The 25448-nt window shown below is 41.6% G+C and overlaps 1 protein-coding gene across 9 annotated transcripts in view; it reads right to left on the reverse strand.

Annotated features, from left to right (window-relative positions):
* The window catches only part of PHACTR1 (phosphatase and actin regulator 1), a 560913-nt gene that overhangs the window by 226069 nt on the left and 309396 nt on the right, over positions 1–25448 (reverse strand). The window contains exon 1 of one of the 9 annotated variants that reach the window (XM_041770868.1): positions 21756–21943. The exons of the other annotated variants lie outside the window; for them this stretch is intronic. Within the exon in view, the coding sequence (XP_041626802.1) occupies positions 21756–21786 (31 nt within the window). The 5' untranslated portion in view covers positions 21787–21943. Of the gene's footprint in view, positions 1–21755; positions 21944–25448 lie in introns of those variants that run through there. 9 annotated transcript variants of the gene reach the window in all.

Genomic DNA, 25448 nt, shown 5'->3' on the forward strand with positions numbered 1-25448 from the left:
TCAGCCTCATTGGGTTACTGTGAAAACATGATTATTTCATACAAAGAAAACATTTTGAATGGTGTCTGAATCACTCTATTATTACTACTCTTCATCTCTAAATAATATTTTACAGTCACCTCAAATTCACTTTATTGAAAATGAATTATTTTCACCCTTAATCAGAGGATTTTTTTAGAGATTTTATTTATTTGAGAGAGAGAATGTGAGCCTAAGTGGGGAGAGGGGTGGGGGGAGGGCAGAGGGAGAAGGAGAAACAGGGGCTTGATCCCAGGACCCTGAGATCATTACCTGAGCAGATCATTACCTGAGCCAAAGGCAGATGCTTAAAACCAGCTGAGCCACCCAGATGCCCCAATCTGATCACTTCTTTAGGAATGGCAAGGTCAGTTTTCTAAACACTCAGACAGAAATCCAGAGTCATTTTTGATATCACCTCTTCCATAACCTCCCCCACATCCAATTTATCACCAAGAGTGGTCAAAACAAATTCTTCGATAGTTCCCAGCCCTCTCTACTCTCCTCAGGGTAGACCAGTTGTCCAGAACACCAACTCCATTCTTTTATTTTTTTTAAAGATTTATTTATTTGACAAAGAGAGGGCGAGAGAGAACATGAGCACATGGGGAGGACCAGAGGGAGAGAATCTTCAAGCAGACTCCCTACTGAGCCTGGAGCCCAATAAGGGGCTCAACCTCACAACCCTAAGATCAGGACCTGAGCCAAAACCAAGAGCTGAGTCACCCGGGCACCTCTAACTTCCATTCTTAATCCTACTACTCATCTCCAAGGCCTTCACACAGCAGCCTGGGACTCCCTCACAAACATGCCATTGCTCTGCTGTAAAGCCCCCAGTGAGTCATCCTGTTTTCAGGCTAAGGACTCACAGATGTCACGTCAACTCAGACGGCCATGATCTGCCCCCCTCACTGGCTCTAACCCTGCTAATCTTCTCCTTCTTCAAAGCCAACAAGAAACATGTAATTTCTGCCTCGAGGCTTTTACACCTGCCATTCCCTCTGCCTGGATGATTATTTGTGTCACTTTGCAATGCCAGCTTCCCCTTTAACAGAGAATGTCAAGCCCTTTTCTGTGCATCCTCCTTCCCAAGAGAGAACCCAGATCAGGCTCAGTTATTTACATCTTCTCCACAGGAGCACGAGCTTTCCAGAATCTGACCCTACCTCCAACACCAGTGGGTGGATCTCTGGTCAGTAATTAAGAGTAGGTAGGCTGTCCGGATCTGGCCAGTGAGATCCATAAGTGATGCCTTTAGGTAGTGGGGCTTCTAAGAACAGTCTCCTTGCTCTGAGAAATAGCCGAGAGACAGTCCTGTTTCTGCCCTGGTCACTGTGGTGTCGGATGTGAGGACTGAACTGTTACAGCCATTTTTCAATCAGCCTGAGGATGGAGTCCAGAAGCAAAAGAGGACAAAGTACAGAATTGTGGTGCAGTGGAATCGGGCCTGGAACTAGCCCCACTTACAAATTTATGTTAGTGAATGATCTCCTTGTTTAAGGGCAAATGTGCAGGGAGCTCTCTCACTGCAGCCAAAGCATCCTGATTGACATGTCCCTACTAGATTGGTGGCTAAGGACTATTTATAACACACAGGAAATGATCACTAAGGATTTTTGAATGAATAAATGAATTCAGGTTTCTTAGAAAAGGACAGGGTAGGCTCTGGCTTGTTATATAAAATATTTCCCATCTCCTGGAATGTTCATGGTTAGGACAATCAACTATAGGTATGACTCATTCTTTATTTACTTCTAGAGAGAGCCCTGGCTGGAGGCGGGGCTACAGAACAGGAGATGGTATCTACCTCCAAGCCACAGGTAAGACACAGGGAGCCTTTTCACGCATGCAAGGGCAAGATGAGAGGCTGTCATAGGTTTCTTGAAAGGTGTGTTTTGGTTATAAGGGTTATGCCCAATCTGATTGAACTGCTTTTGCTTCGACTTGATAACTGGCTGTTCACAAAAGTCTCTATGTGCCATGGTGATTTGCTGACTTGCTATCAAGTTTGATACATATATCAAAATTGAAGGGTTGCATCACAAATTAAATTTCATTTGTATTTTAATAGCACAAAAAGTAACCCAACTGTCCAGCCATGAGGGATTACCTAAGGGATGACAATCAGATGCATGACTATGTGGCCGTTATAAATGAGGATGGACATCTCTAATTACTGACATGAAAAACTGTCATGGTTGCCAGTTCAATGGATAACAAGTTGCCAAACATTATGTATCAAATAGCTAGATTGTTCTAAAAGAAGTTTACTTACCTATCTATGTACCTGTGTATCTACAGGTATAGGATCTGAAAGAAGAAACTCAGCTATGAAGAGAGGTTCTACTTGCACCATAAAGTCATAGATGATCTTCTCTATAATTGTTTTTTCTGCTTTGGGGTGTGGTGATAGAGTTGAATTCAATTCCTTCTCTGCCATCTATAAGCCAGAGGCAAAGCCTCAGCATCTACCTTTGTACAAGAGGGAAAATAAGACTTATCCTTTTTTAAAAAATATTTTATTTATTTATTCATGAGAGACACAGAGAGAGGCAGAGGCACAGGCAGAGGGAGAAGCAGGCTCCCTGCAGGGAGCCTAATGTGGGACTCGATCCTGGAATTCCAGGATCATGCCCTGAGCCCAAGGCAGACGCTCAACCACTGAGCCACCCAGGCGTCCCAAGACTTATCTCTTAAATTGTTATGAAGGATGAATGAAGAATATTATGAAGAATGAATATATGTGAAAGCATTTAGCATGGCATGTAGCACAGTAGCTATTATGACTTTATGAAAAGCACATTGCCATTATTATAATGTGAATATTGCACTTGGGTTTAAATCTAACAAAATGGTACTTAGTGGAGCTGTGGTTGAATGTAAAGGGAATAGAGGGGTTACTGATAATTTTGAATGTTGTCTCTCTTCCCGGAGGCTATCAGTGGAGTATGTGTGATGCAGCATTTAAGAGCTCAGTGTTGGAATGGGTAGAAATGAGCCTCTTGACCTAAGGCAAGTTTCCTCACCTTAAAATGACAATAATAAAAAAATAAAATCTTTTAGAATGAGAAGATCTTCTTTATTTTTTTTTTTAAGATTCTATTTACTTATTCACAAGAGGCAGAGAGAGAGAGAGAGAGAGAGAGACAGAGACAGAGACAGAGACGTAGGCAGAGGGAGAAGCAGGCTCCCTGCAGGAAGCCCAATGTGGGACTTGATCCCGGCTCTCCAGGATCAGTCCCTGAACCAAAGGCAAATGCTCAACCGCTAGGCCACCCAGGCATCCCAATATCTTTATATAGTGTTGTATTACATAAGATAATGCACCAAAATGGTTAATTCAGCTCCTGGCCATAGTTAAGAACCAAATATTATTATAAATTCATAACATTTAAAAAAAAAGGTTTATTTATTTGAGCGAGCACGAGTGGAGGGAGGGACAGAGGGAGAGGGACAAGCAGACTCCCCGCTGACCAGGGAGCCCTGACTCGGCTGGATTCCCAGGACCCCGAGACCATGATCTGAGCCAAAGTTAGACACTTAACTGACTAAACCACTCAGATACTCCTATTAATTAAAAAAACTGAAAAAAAAACTTTAAAAATATATCACCTTGATATTCCACTAGTCATAATTTCTAGCTAGCAAATTTCTTGCATTTCAAATTGGAATTGTAAGAATTATTTAAATAGAAACAACAGTGCGCTAAAATGGTTTGCTGGGTTTAAAAAAAAAATTAGCCACTTACAACTTTTCTGGAATATTTGTATTCTGAAAGGAGATAAACCCCCATCAAAAAAGTGGAGGGGGAAATGAGGGCGCTCTTTATGAGAGGAGGGTGTATAGCTAAGTTCAAATTGAGTTGGATGCCAAAACCATCTTTATTCTACAGAATCTAATTCACATGAAAATGGCATTCATGAAAAAATGGATGTCAAGTACTTTATAGACTAATAAAAACAACAGAGCCCACTGGCTGATCTAATAAGATATAGCTATGGTTAATTTTTTTGTCTTGGGGAAAAATTTTGGATTTTAATCTTATAGCTAAGTTGACTAAAAAGGCAAAGAGGAATTCAAATATATTCACAATGTGATCATGCAGTACACAAAGCAAACACTCTGTGAACACTCGGAAGGCTTTGGAGGCATATATTTAGATGGAAATTGCCTGAGATTTGGTATAGATCCATTAAGCAGAAAGGAATTAGACCCCATGAAGTCAATATTTTCATAGGTTTTCTAACAGCATTTGATATTTATTGAACTATCCTTCAAGAAACACTGAAGGTAATTCCTTGGTCTATTTCCTGCCCTTTTGCTACACAGAAAAGTAAATTTTTGCCATTTATACTGGCTCGCATGTAAATATAACTGTTCTCTTTGATGCTGATTTAAAAATTAGATGCGGTGATGGGACTGAATGGATTTGAGAAAGATTCAACTCAGGACGACAAGCCAGGTTAAGGGAATCCGTATTTGTAAGTGGAGAAGACACAGCTAGTAAACTTAAGTCTGACAAGGAAGTCTTTTGTGTCACAGTCTGATACAATCACAACCCTAAAGCCAATAAAAGGGAATTTTTTTTTTAATTATCTGGAGAATTCAGCCATGAATTATCCACAGGGGCGTGAAACAGTGGCTGTTCACTTTGAGTTCTCCCTTGGCTCACCGAGAGAACAATAACTGAACTCCTAAGATAAAATATGAGGAGAAGTGGTTTGGGGGGGGGGGGGAATCTATATTAAAGACTTTTAACAAAAATCAGTTTCCCCAACAAACCACCTTTCATGACTTGAGTTCAACAAACATTTATTAAACATCTGCTCTGTGTGCAGCTTTGTGAATTGGATAGAGAGGGGTCTCTGCTCTTCAAAAGTACAATATTATGGGGCACACACAATCATCTAATGGTTCAGACAGGATCTAGAGAAAACAGTTTTTCAGATTTTCTTAAAGTTAAGTTTGTACTGAAATGTCAGCAGAAATATTTCCTGCGGCTGTTTTGCTCTATTATATTCAGTAGAAGGTATGTAGATAGGTTTATTAAAAACCATAATCTAGCACTTTGTTTAGGGTGCCCTGTGGGACAGGAAGCAGGCAAATCAGCTCTGTATAGCATCAGGAAAGTTCTTTTCTAGAACAATTCATACTGTAAAGCAACGTTTATGCCTGCAATCAAATCTGCAGGAATTAATAAGCTTCTGAATTCTGACAGATTGAATCAATACCATCTAGTGCATTTTCCTCTCTGGTTCTGAAGTCAACCAACTAGAATAAACATCTGAAAACAAACAGTATCATATGGTGATTTTTAGAAAATGTTTTTGTCTAGTTGCCAATAACTGCTAGAGATAGCTCTCTGCAGAAAGAATCAAAAATATAATGGTACATTCTCGCAGAATGTGCCCATACAGGACCACTTGTCTGTAAAACTGGCAGTAATACTTTTTATAGTTCTGTCCTAACAGTAGCTATCCTAACTATTGTCCTAATCTAGTAGAATAGGTCAAGTGTTTGCAGTTATTGCATCCCGAAAATGAGAAATATCTTCATATAGTCGCAGTCTGCAATTTGGCTGGAGCTAGAAAGATGGAAGGACAGTCTCACCTCGTTCTTCCAAATCAAGTGTCTTCCAGAGAGCAATGGTAAATATTTTGCTGACATGAAAAAAAATCTAATGTTAAAGAGTTTGAAGATTTTGTGTGAAGATCCAAAGTTTGGGATCTGACTTGGGTTGTTAGGGGGGTGGGGTGGGGGCATTAGGAATGGAGCTCCAGGCTGTTCCTTTAACAAGAATATGCACCAATGCTATCTTCATACTATGGCACAGAAACTCTTAGCTAATCAGCGCTGTCTTCCAGATTTTTCTCCTTATAAACGTAATTGCAAGCTAAGATTAAAACCGTAGCATTAAAGAAAAATGAAAGTACGGGAAAAGAGTAGGAAAGGGAGACGTTAGCCAGCTTCACTTTCCATGACACTCAGGAATAAAAAAGTTTCACAAAACTAAGACTTGCTCTTACTGGAAATTTTGACCAAGACTCCAATATAATAACAAAAGTATTGATTTCATATCATCTTCCGTATTCTCAAGCAGAATAAAAATTCATCGCAGAGTTAGTAAATGTCACAAAGATCCAAGGCACGAGGGATATTCTGTACACAGTAATAAGCAGAACCTAGAAATTACTATTTTAACAACACACAGAAACAAGATCTATTCTACTGTGAGACCATGACCTCCCCCAGGACTTAGAGCTCAAAATTAAGAGCTATTTTTTTAAGAGCATTTAGTCAAATGCTCTAAAATAGGGGAGGAACTAAAGGCAGATTATTATCTGTACACAGATTCAGTACAAAATAGGTTGAGCTTAATTATGTCTCAGGAAAGTCAACATTCCAAAAATACACAGTACTATGGGCCACAGTTACTTTTCAAGGTATTACTGTTTAGTGTAAAATGTATCTCTTTAATAAATGACAAATACAGAATAGCCTAGGAATAATTTGGTAAAGTTATTCCCAGGCTATATAATACCAGAAAAGATAGCTCCGCGGGTAATTATTTTACAGCATTAGGTGGAATAGTATATTCACAAATTCTCCCCAGTGTTGAAACTGTGGTATTTCATTAGATTGGTAAATTCCGTAAGTCTCAGAATAGTGATATAGAAAGCTATAGACAGGTTCTAGCATAAATATTTTCAAGACGCAATTTAAATAGTGACACCTGTTTCAATGTTCCCCATAACTTGCCTTATTATAGATTTAATACACAGCCACCTTGCCATGTGGCACCTGGGGGTAAGATCTACTAAAAAAAGGAAACTTCAATTTTTTTCTTGCTATCATTGTATTATTCGGACAAAGGTGAGTTAAAAAGAAAATTGGTAATTTTTGGTACCTGTTTTAAAGAATCGAGCAAAGGGTTCAGTGGTTGAGCGTCTGCTTCGGCTCAGGTGATGGTCCTGGGGTCCTGGGGTCCTGGGATCGAGTCCCACATCGGGCTCCCTACAGGGAACCTGCTTCTCCCTTTGCCTGTGTCTCTGCCTATGTCTCTGTGTCTCTCGTGAATAAACAAATAAAAATTTTAAAAAAGGTAAAGATAAATGAATCTGCTTCAGGTAATATAGGCAATGTGCCAGAATTAGCCTGGAAAGGTATTCCAGGAAACAGGTATATAGCACTCTTCTCATGCACTCCAGGAAGCCAGCCCTTCCCAGACACATATAATATAACGCATTACTAAACCAATCAATGGTTGTGGAACACATGAAAGCCACTAAAAAGTTTTACTTTATCACCAGTACGGGAAACAGGAGACCAAAAAATTGTATTGCTCTGCCTTTTATTAAAGTTTTAAATGAAAAATTTTTTTCAGTCTAACTAACGGTGGACTTTCATCGCTTTTACGATATATGATGACATTTAGCTTTGTTAACCAATATGAAGCGCACCAACTATTAGTCTAAGCAAAATTCATAAAGACTACGAGGAAAGGTGGCACAATACACATTATTCAAACTTCAGAGCTTAAGCAAGACTAACGCTGCATAGGGACGGTCACACCCTGTTTTCAATTTTAAGAAAATCAGCCTAGGTGGGCTTCCAAGTTGAGGCATGCATGCTGAATCAGTGGGGGAGGCTATCTGAAATCAGGACAACCCCAAGAAATGCGGCATGCATGTTTCCATAGGAATAAGTTGCCATTGCTTGGAAATGTTGCAACAGGAGGTCTCTAGGCACTGTCAAAGCATCTGTCTACACTAGCCATCCTCAACTAGGGGAAGCTCTTTGGCGAAATCTGGGGCTAGGTGGGGGTTGTTACTGGCATCTAGCGAGTAGAGGTCAGGATGCTGCACATTTACAATTCACTGGACAACCACCCATCATGATGAATTAGCTGGCCCAGAATGTCAGGAGTGCCAAGGGTGTCTCCAATCTGTTCTCCAAGCCTTAAAACACATGTCTTGGAAGAAGCCAGGCCCAGTTGGATAAGTCCTGCATTCACCTCTTGTATATGTTACTGAACAATCGTCGGCTCAGCACAATGACTGCTCATGAGTGTTCCCAATAAGCAGAACACAGTCTGTTCTTCACGACCAACAAGGCAGCTGTTTTGCATGTGTGATTTATCTTGTTTCGGCTATAATATAAACAGATCATTTCAAAAAGCAAATGCCTTGACTGGTTTTAAAGTTCCTAGTTTTATGAGCAATGGATTCCACTTTAGGAAATCACTGATTAACTGAGCCAACCAATTAATTGATTCCAAATGTTAAAAACAAAACAAAAAAAAAATGAAGTTTTTAGCCTGAATACTAAAAATCTCTCCATCAGATTCCCATTCAATTGAAATTTCCTAAGATTTCTAAGTTGTGACTTTCTTAAATTCTTCATTCTGCAAGCCTACACCTTTAAACCTCTTCGTTATCCTCGTAGCTACAATATACTCAGTGCTATTTCCCAAGCGCCGTGTGAATCACTGCACGTGAATTGTATTCTTATAACAACTCTAGTTAGGAGGAACTACAGATATTTTCCTTATTCTTCTTCAAACTGAAGAAGCGTAAAGATAAAAAAGGAAGACTGAAAGTAAAACGTTTGACATAGCATTCACAAGAATGAGTTCATGAAAAAAAAAAAAGAATGAGTTCATGGAAGCGTATTTAATACAATGATAAGCAAGAAGGATAAAAAGGGGAAAAAAAGAAGGATAAAAAGGCAAAGAGGAGATACGTACTACTTATAATAATAATAATAATAATAATAATAATAATAATAACCCTTTATTGTGTGCTTGATGTATGCTAGGGTCGGTCAGTGCCAAATGCTTTATGTCATCTCATTTAATCCTACCCCAGCCCTGGGTGTGGATGTGGTTAGAGCACCATTTTATAGATGGGGACATGAGAGGCATATTCCAATGAAGACCACACAGTAAGTGGCTGGGATACATGCCCTGTTCTATCACGCTTGCGAGTCAACATCAGGGTTTGGCAACTCTGACCCTTTAGTTCAAGTCCGGCTGGCTGCCCATCTTTGTAAATAAAATCGTGCTGGAACACGGCCATGCTTTTTCATTTTTCATGTATTTTTCATTTTTCATATATTGCCTATGGCTGCTTTTGAGCTACAAGAGCAGAATTGATTAGCTGCAACAGAGACCATATGGTGAGATCTAAAATGTTTGCTATCTGGCCCTCTACAGAGAAAGTTCGCCAACGCCTGTCTAAACTCTTCGGTGCTAAGTAACGTCAACTTGACCTCCCGCTCCATACATTCAGGCCTCGGAAGTCCTTTGCCCTCACACAAGCTGGCTAAGAAGCTTCATTTCCTTCTAACGCGGCTCCCTGCCTCTATTTTTGTAAGCATGCTAAGGGCTAAATACTATCCTCTTCTTCCAGAAAGAGTATCCCTGAATGATGGTAATGCTACACAAGTGAAACTTATTAAATATGATTCCCTCACAGTCTGAAATCATTAAAAAGCGAAAACAAAACAAGTATTGATTTTCCACTGGGAACAAGTTATGTGCCAGGAATACAAAAGCGAATAAAACCTCATCTTGCCCTCAAGGAGCTCACAGGTGAGCAGGGGAAACTGAGGTACACGCAGAATGGCTTTCTGCAAACTATGCTGGGCGGCGGGGTGCTAGGGTTCCAGAGGAGGCTCTTTTCCCAAGCCATCCTCCAAGGGCTCGTAGAGAAGACACCAGAAAACCCATTTCTCTTTTTAAGATAAAGGTCTCCGTCATGTTGAATTAAGTAACAGAATTATGGCTCGGCTGTTCAGCAAGTGGAATTATTACCCTTAGACACAGAATGGTAGAGCAAAAGGATTTACAAGCTCAGCTCCTTTGTTCCAAAGATGAGAAAGGCAAGGATAGGAGAGAAAGTTGTCAGGAACGCCCAGCAGCTGAGCATTAATAACGTGGTCCAGGGGCTGCACAGCGGGCGACCTAAGGGCAGGACCCTGGAGCCAGATGGGGGCCAAGTCACTGACCTCTGAGCCTTCATATTCAGAAGCCACTGTAATAAGTGAGTTCATATATGTCAAGGGCAAAGGAGCAGTGCCTGGCTCCTGGGAGTGTCAAATGAGGGAGCTAATTCTGAAAATTAAAAACAAGGCATGGAAATGGAAAACTCAGCTCTTTAGGTGAGCCCAGACTCCACCACACTCTGATACACTCCCCTCACCTCCCAGCCCCACTTCCCTATTACACCCAGGTCCCTCCCCCGGGGGGGGGGAGCCCCATTCTGCTCTGCTTCTGTCTTAGACCCAACGAGGTATGACCTTTCACTCATTTCTTCAGTCCTTATTTCCTGTTGCCTGGAAACATCTCTGATGCCCCCCTTTTCGCCCCAATCCTATCGTCACCACCCTTGGCCACGCATGCATCATCACACCTGTATTACCTGGTCTCACCCAGCCACGCAGCACCCCAGCCCCCCTGTGAGCAGCTCCCCTGTGTTGGTGCCAGATGAACCCAGATGCCCTCTGCATCATACCAGTCCCCTGCTAGGAATCTGCCACCGTTCCGGGTACCACCTACCTTTCAGTCTAGACACTTCTGTCTGTAATTGAATATCCTTTCACCTTAACCTGATGTTATTTCTAATCACAGAGACCTGATTGCAGATCCCAACACCGACACATGCCCACGGTGTGACCCAGCCTGACACTTAATCCTGGACTCTCATTTTCCTTTTCTGTCAAGATGAGATAAATACTACTGATCTTTTGGGAAGAGGAAGGACAAAATTCCCATCACTGGCACAGGGCTGGATGTACAGTAAGTGAACGAGATATTATTGCCCACTGAGTCTCCGCCTTCCTCACCCTTTATTCGAGGTCACATGAATCCCACTCCTCAGGATATCCTCCTGTCTTCTGCGGATCCAAATCAGCACCTTCACGCAGAGCTGTCTTCTGGGACATAAGTCACGGTGTTCTCTTGCTTTGGTGAGACCACTCATGGTTGGCACTACCCACCTTGGCCCTCAAGCAGTGGTTCCTAACCCCATGGCTGATTTTGCACCCCTCCCCCCCGCCAGGGGACATGTGGCAATGTCTGGAGACATTTTGGGTTGTCATCACTGGGAGATAGCCGTATCAATCATGTTTTTAATATTTTTTTGTATTTTTTGATGCTCTGACATCCAGGAGACCTGGCCCCTCCCAGGGCCAGCTAATTCCTAGAGATAGTAAATAACTTGCCTGCTGCCTCACCTTTTTTATGCAAACCAACCAAACCAAAGCTTATACCTCAAACATCTCCTTTATCTAATCCTCTGGTACCAAGTTAATATTTGCTCTGTCCTCAGTCACCCCAGGGTCAGGTTCCTTACAACCAGAAACCACTCCACAGCTCTGAGCCAGGCAAAATTACTCAAACTATCCAATCCTACACTTGCTCAACCTTGCCTATCCTGACTTGCACATTCCTTCCCTGCAAACAAACAAAACAAAACCACAACACACACACACACACACACACACACACACACACACACACACACACTAAAGGCTCTGAGCTGGGCTCTCCCCTTGTTCTTTCTGCCTCCTAACCAACCCTAATACTTCTCCATGTGGCAGGCCCCGCACGGCATGCATGCATGCCCCACCTCTTGCAAACTGTAAGAAATAAACTCTTTGTTTAAAGGCAGTTCTCTCCAAGTCTGTCCCCTTATCATACATGATGAAATAAAGTCCCAGGTACATTTTAAAGAGTTCTGGCATTTAGTGGGTAAAGACCAGGGATGCTGCGGAATATCCTACAATGCACAGAACCCTCCACCTCCAACAAAGAATCAGCCAGTCCAAAATGTCAATAGTCCTACAGTTGAGTAACACAGACCTAAAATGTTCCACATGTGGTGACCACAAGGTCTCTGGAAGCCCCAGCCCTGCCATATGGCTCTAGAGCCTGACTAGAGAAGCAGAAAGTCCCTAATGCCTGGATTGACTGAAGCACAGGTAAAATCAATATAATAGTTTAATTTGCATTCAGAGCTCTTTTAACCAAAAAAAAAAAAAAAAAAAAAAATCACTGAATCAGTATGTTCAGCACAAGTATTTCTTTTCAGTTAGTATGTAAAGTTTAGTGCTAATAGCTCCCAGTAGAAGGAAATATTCATGAACGTACCTCTTTGTTCTGTGATTCAAAGTAGGAAACATGGTCAATCAATATAGTATTTTCTACAGGAGGACTTCTGAAACAGCACATTAATTTTCCTCTGGGGCATTCATCCTTTGTGATGCTCTCTCCACCCCCAGAAACAAAAAAACCCACTAATAATGTGGGTAAACAAGTATATACACTTTGTTTTTGAACCTTCACAATGTGCACGGGCATACCAAGGGCTCTGAGATTAAAACAATCTACTTAACTTTGTTTTAGCTCAGTTTTCCAAATTAGTTTGATCTTGAAATTTTTCACATACCATCTATTACCATCCTAAGGAACAAGTGTTATGTGGAACACATTCCAGAAAACATCTCATTAAAGTTGACAAAAATCTCAACATTGAACTTTAGAACTTGAATTATAAAGTTTCTCCCATTGTAAAAAATTAAAAAAAAAAATAAAGTTTCTCCCATTGTAATCAGAGCTGCTTTGGGAGACGAAATAGAGAAGCATGACACAGCCCCCCCTTAACTTAAGCCTCTGGCAGGAAGGGGAATGCTTTCTGCTGGTCTCTGCTGGAATGGCACAGACCCCAGAATCTGGGCAGACCATATTTCCAAATGGAAGATTTTGTCTTTTCTGCTTTATTACCTTGGAGTGGTTATAACAGCATAGATCTCAACATATTTAGACGCCTGGCAAAAAATTATTCTCCCACAAGTGGTAAGGCGAATTTAAACTTCTGTGTTTTGGGAGGAGCCCAACATATTATGACCCTGAATACCTATAAGGAAGCAAAGGAAGGGAGCAAATCAAGACCAAAGGTGGAGGTGCAAAGTACTCCAATTTTACCACCCACTTCCAGACTGCTCCCTAATCCACTCCAACACCTTGGATCTCTAAGTCATAGACAGTCATTTCTTTTAAAAACTCTGTGGCTTCTATGGATTTAGTTGAATAGCAGAGGACTATGAATCCCAAAGAGGATCTGTACTTCCCAGAGGACCTCAGCCCACCCACCCTTGCTGAAGAACGTGCAGCCCTTTTCTTCTGAGCAGGAGGACTGGCCATCAGCATGCACTCGGTCTCTACATCAGCCTCCAGGAGACTGCTCTTTCGAGTGACCTGCACAGTCTGAAAAGGGCTCGGCTGAGGCTGGGGGTGTGTGTGGGGGGACACTCGCAGCCAGAAGCAGTGTAGCAGCAACAATACTGCCATCTGTTCACCTCGCTCAGGGGACCCCTCTGCTCTTTCACCTTGAAATAAGACGGCAGTCATTTGCCCAGTCCTACAGGTCACACAGCCTGTCGGTCCTCTGTTCTTTGACCCACCATCACCAATGAACAGAGAGGAGAAGAAGAGAAAAGAGAAATGCTGCATCTCCTTCCTCCCTGAGAATGTGCAAAGCCAAGCTGGCACCATGGATATAAATGCACAACACACCCCTGTGTTTATTTTTGAAAGCGTTTCAGATGCCTTCTGAATATCTCTGAGACCCTCTGCAAAAACAAGCACGATCCTCCTCTCCTTCACCTCCTTTTGCAAGAAGGTAAAGAGAGGTTGGGACCCAATGACTTGTCTGAGGCCGTTTTCTGCTGAGGAGGCTATTGGAATGGAGATGCAGGAGCTGATTCCCAGAGGGTGCTCTGTTTTCCTAACCCTCCCCTTGAGGCTGCTAATTCCTTCTCTCTGGTAAACACTGCCAGGAATTGCACTCTTAGGATTTTGCAATAAAAATAAGCCGTGTCTGCTTTCCAAAATCATGGTGGAAATCCTCCCAGTTCAATCCTACTGTAATTTAGGCTAGGATAGTTTCAAAGTAAATTTGTGCCATTTCATTCACAGTGAATTATGTACTTTAACCAGTAACACACACTGACCCATCTGTCACACTTATGGTTTAAATGCTAAATGTCACTCCGGCTTGGTCTTCAACCCTCGCTTATAAATCCAGTGGTGGGTTTCAGGACCATCAGACAATGTGAAGAAGGGAGTGAAAGGGATTGTGCGCTTAGTCTAATCTCATTTTAAACAGCTGTCTTTTTTTAAAAGGTGATTATTAATGTTGGTGTGAGATTAAACATTCCTACTGAAATAATTTGAATCTAAGAATGTTATATTCCTGCTCATTTACATGTGATGTACTTCTTCAGTCAATTTGTACATTTTCCCAAAGCTAACTCTACCCTGGGGTGTGCATGTGGAGAATGCTCTCGCTCTTTCACAAACACACCACCCCCACCCCCATCTCACCCCCACTATTACCTATTTGGTTATACATTATTTATATCATAGCTGCCCTAGATGTTTTATCATCTCCCCTGAATTAAAATTTAGGGTGTAATCTCCTCTTAGGAAGTGAGGTTTATATTCTAGAAATGCAATAATCACTCTGTAATACATTGTATCTCATCTAAATGGAGTAGTTCAGAGAACAACATGTAAACTGTGGTTCTAAAAATCTCTAGGATTCTAGGACCCTATGGGAGGGCACACAGAGCAACCCCTTCCCCTTATCTGGCTTATATATGGGGATCTTCCAAGACACTTCTAAGTTTTCTTCCAAAGAATCTCTATTCTCCTTAGTTATGTTTTGAGTCTTTTATTTCTTGAATACAGATATTCCTTTTTGAATGTTCCCCCTCCTGCCTTCCAGAAAAACTTGAAAAGTTAACCCACACATGTAGTCCCAAAGCTATTACCTTCACCAGGTATTCCAAGCTATTTCTATGGTCCCATCATAAGCAATCTACATATACCTTCACAATTCAATCTCAAAGACCCTGGGCAAGGACAGGTGGGGTCTATAGCTCATCATTTCTTTTTTTTTTTTTAAGGATTTACTTATTTATTTGGGGGGGCAGGGGTAGAGAACCTTGAAGCAGACTCCCCACTGAGTGCAGAGCCTGATGCAGGGCTCTCGATCATGACCTGAGCTGAAACCAAGAGGGATGCTTAACCGACTGAGCCACCCAGGTGCCCCCCCCCCATTATTTCTATTTCCACCGCAAAAGGCTCTTTCAATGGCAAATATTAAAATCTCATCTTTCGTATTCAGTTTTACTTTGGGTTGTGGTGTTCTGACCATAGGCTACTTAATAGTGCATGAATAATTCATACCATGGCTGTTGGGAAACTGCACCATACTATTTATTCTGGATATGACAACATTAGGTAGGACTCTGGGCAAGCCAAAAAGGTTCACTATGTGTTCATTTGGGGGATGAGTTCCCGGCTGTGGCATGTTTGACTTTTTCAGTGGTCTGGCAAAGAAAGTTATAAATTAGTGAGTTACTGACATTTGCAGAGGGCTATTCTTGAATGTGTAGCAGATCTGTGATGGTCTCGGTCACTAGGATCTGTTTCATTATAGGCAAGTAATTCAGTTTATCAGACAGGTGCCAATTTCCAAACACATAAATATATGTTATGTACAGTGTCTGCGGCACATGTCAGACAAACACCCATAAACAGACTTTTAAGTCTCTCAGGAAATAATCTAATTCTGATTTGTGCCCAGTCTGTCAGCGACGGATGGTCGCTAACTGTGTGGCAGATTTCATTCCTCCCTTTGTGCCAGGAAGTACTGGTGCCAACCCTTACTGAGAACACCTTCAGATTCTGGAGGCCTCACTACAGTGCAGCTCTCAATAATTCAAGCCAACCCGTAATGTAGTCTGGTAGGCTGATCTTCCCTTTTGCAATTTTATTTCCTATCACCCGAAGAATTAAATCAGGCTTTGCTTTTCCCTTTTCTTGATTGCTCTTCTGTCCTTCTACTCATAATCTTGGAGCAAGGCTATTGTTTTGAAGAGCTTCCATCAAAAGGAGCTGCTGCTTCACTATAGATTTTTATCGTACTGGAAGTAACACAAGAACAGAGGTAAGGGGGAGGGGATAAGGGAAGCAGAATGTGGCAACCCTAAAAATGAAAATTAAAGAATGGGAAGTCCCCTCCCCCCAAAGAACCATGGCTGCAGTTACAGCTTGTTTAGAAGATAATTATTTGATTTTATAATTACTTTTGTGGGTTGCAAAATAATTACTGTGGAGGCAAATCTCCATGTGCCAAAATAGCAGAAGCGATTATTCTAAAGTTCATGCTGAAACAATAATAGAGAGTCAAGATGGTGAGCTCTTAGGTGGGGATTTGAAATCCATTCCCTTTGTAAAATGTGCCAGCCTGAAGCCCACACAAAGGTCAGGGTGGGGGTGGGGAGCAAAGATAATCCACAAACCCAATTCCCACAAGTTGTTTCTTTTTAGGCAGATTTTCACTTTAAATCTGTCCCTCTGGACACTCTAGAATGTCAAGTAGCCCTTGATAAGACCAGAAGTGCAGTTCAGGTGAGCGTCACAGACATGATAGGGTCCCCCTGGGTTCTAATTCAGATATGGTGCTGAGACGCTTAGGAGTGGCAACTTCTCATCACAGGAACTTTGATGTAGTGAGGGGTCAGCAAACTTTTTCTGATGAGAGTCAGAGAAGAAATATTTTAGGCTTTACCAGTCTCTGTTGCAAGTACTCAGCTCTGCAGCTGCTGCCATGGTCAGTACATAAGTGATTGTGCATGGCTGTGTGCCAATAAAACTTTATTTATTAACACTAACATTTCAATTTCACCTAAGTATCTGTGTCACTAAATAAATATTAGTCTTTCTTTGATTTTGGCCAGCCTTTTGAAATCATAAAACAAACAAAACCTTTTCAACCTTACAAAAAAACAGGCAGAGGCCTCATGAGCAGAAGCTTACCAACCTCTGATCAAGCTGGGTTTTCATGCATCTCAACAATGTCTTCAGAGAAGAGAAGTAAATTCATTTTACAAGTGGAAGAAATGCAGGATGAAGGTGACCCAAGTCCCCAACACTTCCTAATGCTAAGCAAACACTTTCCACCACATAATTTCTTCTTGTCCTTTTCAAGGAATTGACAGTTGGCTATGGGTGTTGGTTTTTGCCCAGATTTTCCTGATAGAATCATTTCTCCACTTAATTAATCACTTAAAGAAGCTGAATTTCATTGACCAAAATAACTAGTCTCTTCTCAGAGGTTCACATCTCAGAAGCAGCCGACATGGCTGAGGTGGTGGCACCAGAGGGACAGTCTGGGTACAGTAGCAACAGCTTGTGACATGCAGGAAGCCGTGTTTGCTCTGGTTCTCTGTTCCCTCTTCTCTAACACTCTCACAAGAGTAATTCCAACCTGAAAAGGTTGTTGTGATGATCACAAGCAAAGAACATGTGCCAATTACAAAGTGTAATATATATACATGTAAGGTGTCTAGGCTTTCTTAAAAAAAAAAAAAATCTTATTGGCTTCCCTAAATGGACTGCATTAATTCTCTTCTTGACCACCAGCTCAGAACCTTATCGTTTTCTTTTTAAAAAATCCTCTAGGGAGGCTATGATAAAAAACACAGGTAACAAGTATTAGAAAGGATATAGAGAAATGGGACCTTCATAGAGTCATTGCTCGTGGGAAGGTACAAGGTACAGCCCCTTTGAAAAAAGAGCTTGACAGTTCTCAGAGGGTTAAACAGCATAACTTTATGATCTAGCAATTCTATTCCTAGGTACACACCCAGGAGAAATGAGAATTACATCTATACTAGAACTTGCACATGAATGCTCACAGCCATATTATTCATAATATAGACAAAAAGTAGAGACCTAAACGTCCATCAACTACTTAATGGAGAAGCACAATGTGTCACATTCACACAATGATTTAGCAATAGAGAGAAATGAAATACCGACACTACATTGTCAAAAAAAAAACCTTGAAAATATTATGCTAAGTGAAAGAAGACAGGCACGGGACCAAATACTGCAGGATTCCATTTATATGAAATGTACGGACTAGGGAAGTCTACAGAAACAAACAGTATATTGGTGGTTAGTGGAGGATAGGATTGCAGGGATAGGCTTGAAGACGGGGTGGGCAGGGTTTCTTTTTCTGGTAATGAAAATGGTCTAATATTCATTCTGGTGATGGATACACAACTCTGTGAACATACTAAGACCCACTGAATTATACACTTTAAATGGATGAATAAATAAATCAATAAAGCATCTCAATAAAGCAACTGAAACCCCAATAACATCTTCCAGACATGGAAGATGGACATGGGAAAAAAATCCTCAAATTTATATGGAACCACAAAAGACACCAAATAACCAAAGCATTCTTAAGAAATGGCAGGAGAGAAAAAAAAAAAGAAAAGAAAAGAAAAGAAATGGCAGGAGACAAGGTGCCTGGGTGGCTCAGTCAGTTAAGCACTTGACTCTTGATTTCAGCTCAGGTCATGATCTTAAGGTCCTGGGATCAAGCCCCATGTTGGGCTCCGTACCCAGTGGGGAATCTGCTTAAGGAGTGTCTCTCTCACCTCTCTGCCTCTACTCTCTCTCTCTCTCTCTCTCTCTCTCTCTCTCTCTCTCTCCGTTTCTAAAATAAATAAAGCTGTAAAAATCATCAACAAAAAAATAGCAAACCGCTATTTGGTATTATAAAAAAATACCAAACCGCTGCACCACCAGGGCTGCCCATTCATTATTAGAAAAAAAATGGCAAGAGGGATCATACTTCCTGGTTTCAAACTATATTACAAAGCTATGGTAATCAAAACTGTATGGTACTGGCACAAAAGCGGATATACAGATCAATAGAACAGAATAGTGAGCCCAGAAAAAAAATCCACATATATGGTCAATTAATTATGACAAAGGAGCCAAGAATATTCAACAGAGGAAGGTATTCATCTTTTCAAGAAATGGTGTTGAGAACACTGGACAGCCACATGCAAAAGGATGAAATTGGATCATAGTCTTATACCTCACACAAAAATTAACTCAAAAATGCATTAAAGACTTGAGTCTAAGTCCTAAAACCATAAAACTCCCAGAAGAAAAGATAAGAAATAGTTCCTTGACATGGATCTTGGCAGTGATTTTTTTTTTTTTTTTGGATTCAACATCAAAAGCAAAAAAACAAGTGAAAATAAACTATTGGGACTATATAAAAACTAGGAAAAACAAAACAAACAAAAAGCTTCTGCACAGCTAAGGAAGCCATCAATTAAACAAAAAGTCAGTCTATGAAATGGGAGAAAATATTTGCAAATCATATATCCAATGAGGGGTTAATATCCAAAATATATAAGAATTCATACAACTCAGTGGCCAAAAAGCAAATAATCTAATTTAAAAATAGGCAGAGAATTTGAATAGACATTTTTCCAAGGAAGACTACAAATGGTCAACGGGTACCTAAAAAGGTGTTCAACATCACTCATTATGGGACATCTGGGTGGCTCAGCAGTTGAGCGTCTGCCTTTGGCTCAGGGCATGATCCTGGGGTCCTGGGATCGAGTCCCGCATTGGGCTGAATTCAGGGAGCCTGCTTCTCCCTCTGCCTGTGTCTCTGCCTTTCTCCCTGTGTCTCTCATGAATAAATAAATAAAATCTTAAAAAAACCCCACATACATCACTCATTATTAGGACAACGCAAACCCAAACCACAATGAGTGATCACCTCACCCCTGCTAGAATGGCTATTATCTTAAGTAAGCAAGCAAAGAAGTAACAAGCGTTGGCAAGAATCTGGAGAAAAGAGAACCCTTGTGTACTGTCAGTGGGAATTTAAACTCACACAGCTATTACAGAAAAAACAGTAGGGAGGTTCCTCAATAAATTAAAAATAGAATTATCATATGATCCAGCTATCCACTTCTGGGTATATGTCTAAAGGAAATATAGACAGGATATCCAGGAGATATTTGCACATCCATGTTCACTGCACAATTATTCACGATAGCCAACTAACTGTCTATCAAAGGATGAATGGATAAAGATGTGGTATATATACATTGGACTATTATTCAGCCAAGAGAAAGAAGGATACCCTGCCATTTGCAACAACATAATATATCTTTTTTTAAAAAAAATATTTATTTATTTATTCATGGAGAGAGAGGGAGAGACACAGGCAGAGGGAGAAGCAGGCTCCATGCAGGGAGCCCGACGCGGGACTCGATCTCAGGTCTCCAGGATCACACCCTGGGCTGCAGGCGGCACCAAACCGCTGCACCACCAGGGCTGCCCAACATACATATATCTTGACAGCAATATGCTAAGTGAAATACAGCAGGCAAAGAAAGACAAATACTGCATGGGATCACTTCTAGGTAGCAACTTGCTTTTTAAAAAGCAAAATTGTGTGTAGTTCAGTAGGTTAAGTGTCTGCTTTTGGCTCAGGTTATGATCTCAGGGTCCTGGGTTCGAGCCCTGAGTCAGGCTCCCTGCTCAGCCAGGAGTCTGCTTCCCCCTCTCCCTACTCTCATGGGTGATCTGTCTCCAATGAACAAATACAATCTTATAAAAAAAATTTAAAAAGTGAAATTGATAGAAACAGAAAAGTGGTAGCCACGGACTGCGGGTGGAGGGAGGGGCATAAGGAGACGTTGGTAAAAAGGTACTAACTCTCAGCTAGAAGATGACCATAAGGTCTGGGGAGCTAATGTAAACCTGTGACCACAGTTGATAACCTAGTGCTGTAAAAAACTGAAATTTACTAAGGAGAGTAGGACTTAAATGTTCTCATAAAACAAAGGTAAATACGGAGAGTGATGATGTGTTAATTAACTAGATGGTGCGACTCCCTTCACAATGTATACATATACCACATCATCACAACATGCACTTTAGATATCTTACAATTGTTTTGTCAATTATGGCTTGAAATTTTAAAAAAAGTAAATATAAAAAAATATTTTAAGGGGTGCCTGGGTAGCTCAGTTGGTTAAGTAACCGATTTGACTTCAGCTCAGGTCATGATCTCAGGGTCCTGAGATCAAGCCCTGAGTCAGACTCCATGCTGGGCAGAGAGCCTGCTTAAGATTCTCTCTCCTCCTTCTCCTCTTTCTGCCCCTCCCCACTTCTCACTCTCTAAAAAAAAAAAAAAAAAAAGGAAAAATAACAAATTTTAAGCTGTTAAAATCCTCCAAAGCCTCTTGCATCCCATCACAGCACATATCCCAGCTCCTTGGCATGGTAGCCAAGAGCCCTTCATTATGGACCTCTACCCATTTCTCCAGGTCCAGTCTCACCTCCCCAGGTGTGCATGCTCCACTCTGGTCATAGCAAACTTCTGTCCCTGCAGTCACTTGAATAAGTAAATATATATTTATAGAATAGATCAAAAATGAATAAATTAACATGCATATTCTTAGGTTGAACATATTTTTAAGTGCCTCGTATCTGCGCACTGTTCTAGGTACTAGAGATACAGCGGTGAAGAGCAGAGGTGAGACAGCCCCTTGCCCTGAGCGGTCTACAACTGATGTCCTCTCCTTGGACCTCTTAACCTTTCTTCTGTCTCTGCTCGTGGTCCTGCCGGAGAGACTCTTTCCCTCAGCATCTCTGCCAGACCAATGCTATTCACCCACCGCAATTCAGCTCAAGTGCCATCTCCCTTCATATGACGTTGGTGCCCTTCACTCTCAAGAAGCCGGTGTCCCACCTGTGTGCCCGTAGCATCCTCAGCCTACTTCCACATAGCAACGTCCCTTGCAAGTTTCCCCCAGAGCAGAAACTCATCCCTTACCTATTTCGCATGTCAAGTTCACGGCCACCATCAATGCCTGTTATGTGAATACAGGAATTTCCGTGTTCTAGCTTTCCTCTGGCCTCAGATGTAGAAAAGAATACGGCTGCAAAAGCCACCATCACATGGTTTCTTCCAGCTGGTCTATGGCGAGCATTCCAGCTGAGTTGTCTCTACTGTTCATTTGTTTCCAACCCAACTACCGGATTCTTGCTTAGCTCCTTGTTCCCTTACCCAGAACTCTGCAACTTCCACCCCTTTGGCTGTTTCTCCCCTATTGACCTTCTGGTTGAAAGGAAGCTCATCCCTTCTCTGCCCCCAGGCCCTCTGACTGCAACAATGATTTCATCACAAAGCCCAGTTGGCACAGAGCTTGGAGCCATCAGAGGCAACTCCTAACTGGCTCATCATGCCCCCTCCTTTCAGACAGGGCTTAAAACTCTAAACACGTGGGGCGCCGGGGTGGCTCAGTGGGTTAAGTGACTGACTCTTGATTTTAGCACAGGTCATGGTCCCACGGTTGTGCGATCGAGCCCTGTGTTGGGTTCCACACCAAGCAAGGAGCCTGCTTAAGATTCTCTCTCTCTCTGCCCCTTCCCCACTGGTACGCACATGTTTGCTCTCTCAATAAAAACCAAACCTTGACAATGGCCAACATTCACATGATGAAGAAAATAGTTCTGGGTGAAACATATTGCCATCAGACAATACAAAATCATAACACCAACAATGAGATACCACCTACAACAATTTGCAAATGGAGTGAAATTAAAGGCATGAAACAACAAATTTAGAGATGGATGCGGAGAAAATAGGGAAACTCCTTACACTGTTGTGGAAAGTGAACTGGCAGCCACTTGAAAACTGTGTGGGTTCCTCAAAGAGTTAAAAATAGACCTGCCCTACGACCCAGCAATTGCACTGTTGGGGATTTACCCCAAAGATTCAGATGCAATGAAACGTCGGGACACCTGCACCCCGATGTTTCTATCAGCAATGGCCACAATAGCCAAACTGTGGAAGGAGCCTCGGTGTCCATCGAAAGATGAATGGATAAAGAAGATGTGGTTTATGTATACAATGGAATATTACTCAGCAATTAGAAACGACAAATACCCACCATTTGCTTCAACGTGGATGGAACTGGAGGGTAATATGCTGAGTGAAATAAGTCAATCGGAGAAGGACAAACAGTGTATGTTCTCATTCATTTGGGGAATATGAATAATAGTGAAAGGGAATATAAAGGAAGGGAAAAGAAATGTTGGGAAATATCAGGAAGGGAGACAGAACATAAAGACTCCTAACTCGGGGAAACGAACTAGGGGTGGTGGAAGGGGAGGAGGGCGGGTGTTGGAGGGGAATGGGTGACGGGCACTGAGGTGGACACTTGACGGGATGAGCACTGGGTGTTTTTCTGTATGTTGGTAAATTAAACACCAATAAAAGTTAAAAAAAAAAAAAAAAAATACCAAACCAAAAACTCTCTACACCTACTGAAGCCCTACAAGTTTTTACCATTCACATGAATTAGCAACCTGCAGAAATGAATGTTTGGGGTTAGTAAACAAGTATTGAGCCCTCCCCCAACCAATACAGTTTTACGTATTTATCTTCTGCATTAATCCTTTTTATCTCCTTTAGACACATGGGTATATTTCAGGCTATAGATTTTACAAATATTTTTAGCCTCTCTTCTCCTAAACGGAGTGAATATTTATAGATGTCATCTGTAAAGCATCAGAAGATATTAAAATGGAAGGGGAAATTATTAGGAAAATCACATATAAGTTCCAAGCTTTGCTAAAAATAAGGCCAATGGACTTTGAATTGCTGGTGTTCCTGGGGCTTTTTAGGAATCTGTAACAGAATCACAGAATCTTGGTCTTTTGACATTGTTAGACTGCTCAAAGTCTGGAACTATGAGTGGCTGTGGCATTAGGGCCCTTTCTCTTGTCTGGTCCTTGCCTAGGCACTGCCAGCAACAGCGTCATAAAAACCCACTCGTATGTGCTTCGACATAACACAGGAGTGGGGCAATGGGGATGATAAATTCAGAGGGGCCTGTTATCCTTTTCTATTTCTGTGTTTGTGTACAATTCTCCATATGATAGTTTTAGAAAGGTAACTCGGTCACACCACCTCTGCTTAAAAACTCCTGTGCAGAGGCACCTGTGGCTCAGCAGATTAAGTATCTGACCCTTGGCTTCAGCTCCGGTCATGATCTCAGGGTTGTGGGATTGAGTCCTGAGTCTGGCTCTGTGGTTAGTGTGGAGTCTGCTTGAGAGTCTCTCTCTCCCCCTGCTTGCATTTACTCTAGATAGATAGATAAATAGATAAATAAGTAGATAATTAAATGGATATATAAGTAGATAAAGAGATAAATAGATAGACTCTTTAAAGCAAACAAAAAAGTCCCACGCAGCCCTCAGTGATCCTGGATTCCAGTGATGGAATCCAAACTCCATAAACTGTACCAGAATTTTCCTGACCTCCCTCATACCCAAGGTGGGACTGACCACACTCCACTTTCTGCCCCTAAAACAATACCTTTCTCTCTCAAACATTTTTAAAACTTCTGCATGCACATTTGTCTACCTCTCTCCCCCTACTGCTTCATCAGGTATCTGAGGGCAGAGACCATAAGGTCTTACCGATTTTTATATTCCTCATACTGGACATGGCACATAAAAAATGCTTCACAAACGTATTGCCAGAAGAAAATGAATTTCCCCAACATATATTTCCAAACTAAGTCAGGTCATTTCCACCCGCCCCTTGACGTTTCACAAATTCTACCCACTAAACTTCTCCCCTTTCCCGAACAAGCTATGCTCTCTGACAGCTTCAATCGCTTGTGTGTGGTTTTTTCCTTTCCCGAAAGGACTCCTCTGTTATGTCCCATTTCAAATATCACCTCCTCTAGGAAGCCCTCCTGCTTTACTCACACAGTTAATGGCTTCCTCTGGTGATTCAGCAGTTTACCTCCTGCTGCTCTCACTAGAGTCCAGACTGTTCGAGGGTAACAATGGGCTGTTGTACCTGTTGATATCTACCCCTAAGCCGAGGGGACCCTACACACTCAAGCTGCTGATTTGATAAACAATTGTAAGAGAATGAGTCAACAACTCCATTGTTTGAGTACAGGATACTCTAACAGAATGTAAGAGCCCAACTGCTTTAGGATTTCCCGCTCTGTACACTAGTCCCAACATCCTGCTGAGCCCTTCCATACCTCTCCTCCCACTGCTCCAACAGATGCTTTCTTCTCAGGGTCACATGGGTTACACACAACCTCTACACTCCACTCAAGTCAGAGCACTTCCTAGGCTCTCCTGACCTCATGGAAGCAGTTTCCAACCTGTATCCCCAGGTCTTCCAGAGCTGTCCCTTTGACTGAGGGGTCTATCAGGCCCCTGCCGATAAAATTCTCTAGCTACTACTTCCTTCAGCTCTTGGCCTTCCTCCCAGAGAAACAACTGGATCTCCTCTTGACCATTTTTTTGATTACTCAATGGACCACAAAATGCCTAGTCATTGTAAATTTAGATCTACACATGAGCCCTTTTACTGGTCATGACATTAAAACTTTATTTTTTAAATAAAGAACATACTGGTCATGACATTAAAGCTTTATTTATTTTTTAAAGATTTTATTTATTTATTTATTTGACAGAAAGAGAGCGTGAGAGA

This window comes from Vulpes lagopus, chromosome 10 (assembly GCF_018345385.1).
Source record: "Vulpes lagopus strain Blue_001 chromosome 10, ASM1834538v1, whole genome shotgun sequence".
In the NCBI taxonomy this organism is placed as follows: Eukaryota; Metazoa; Chordata; class Mammalia; order Carnivora; family Canidae; genus Vulpes; species Vulpes lagopus.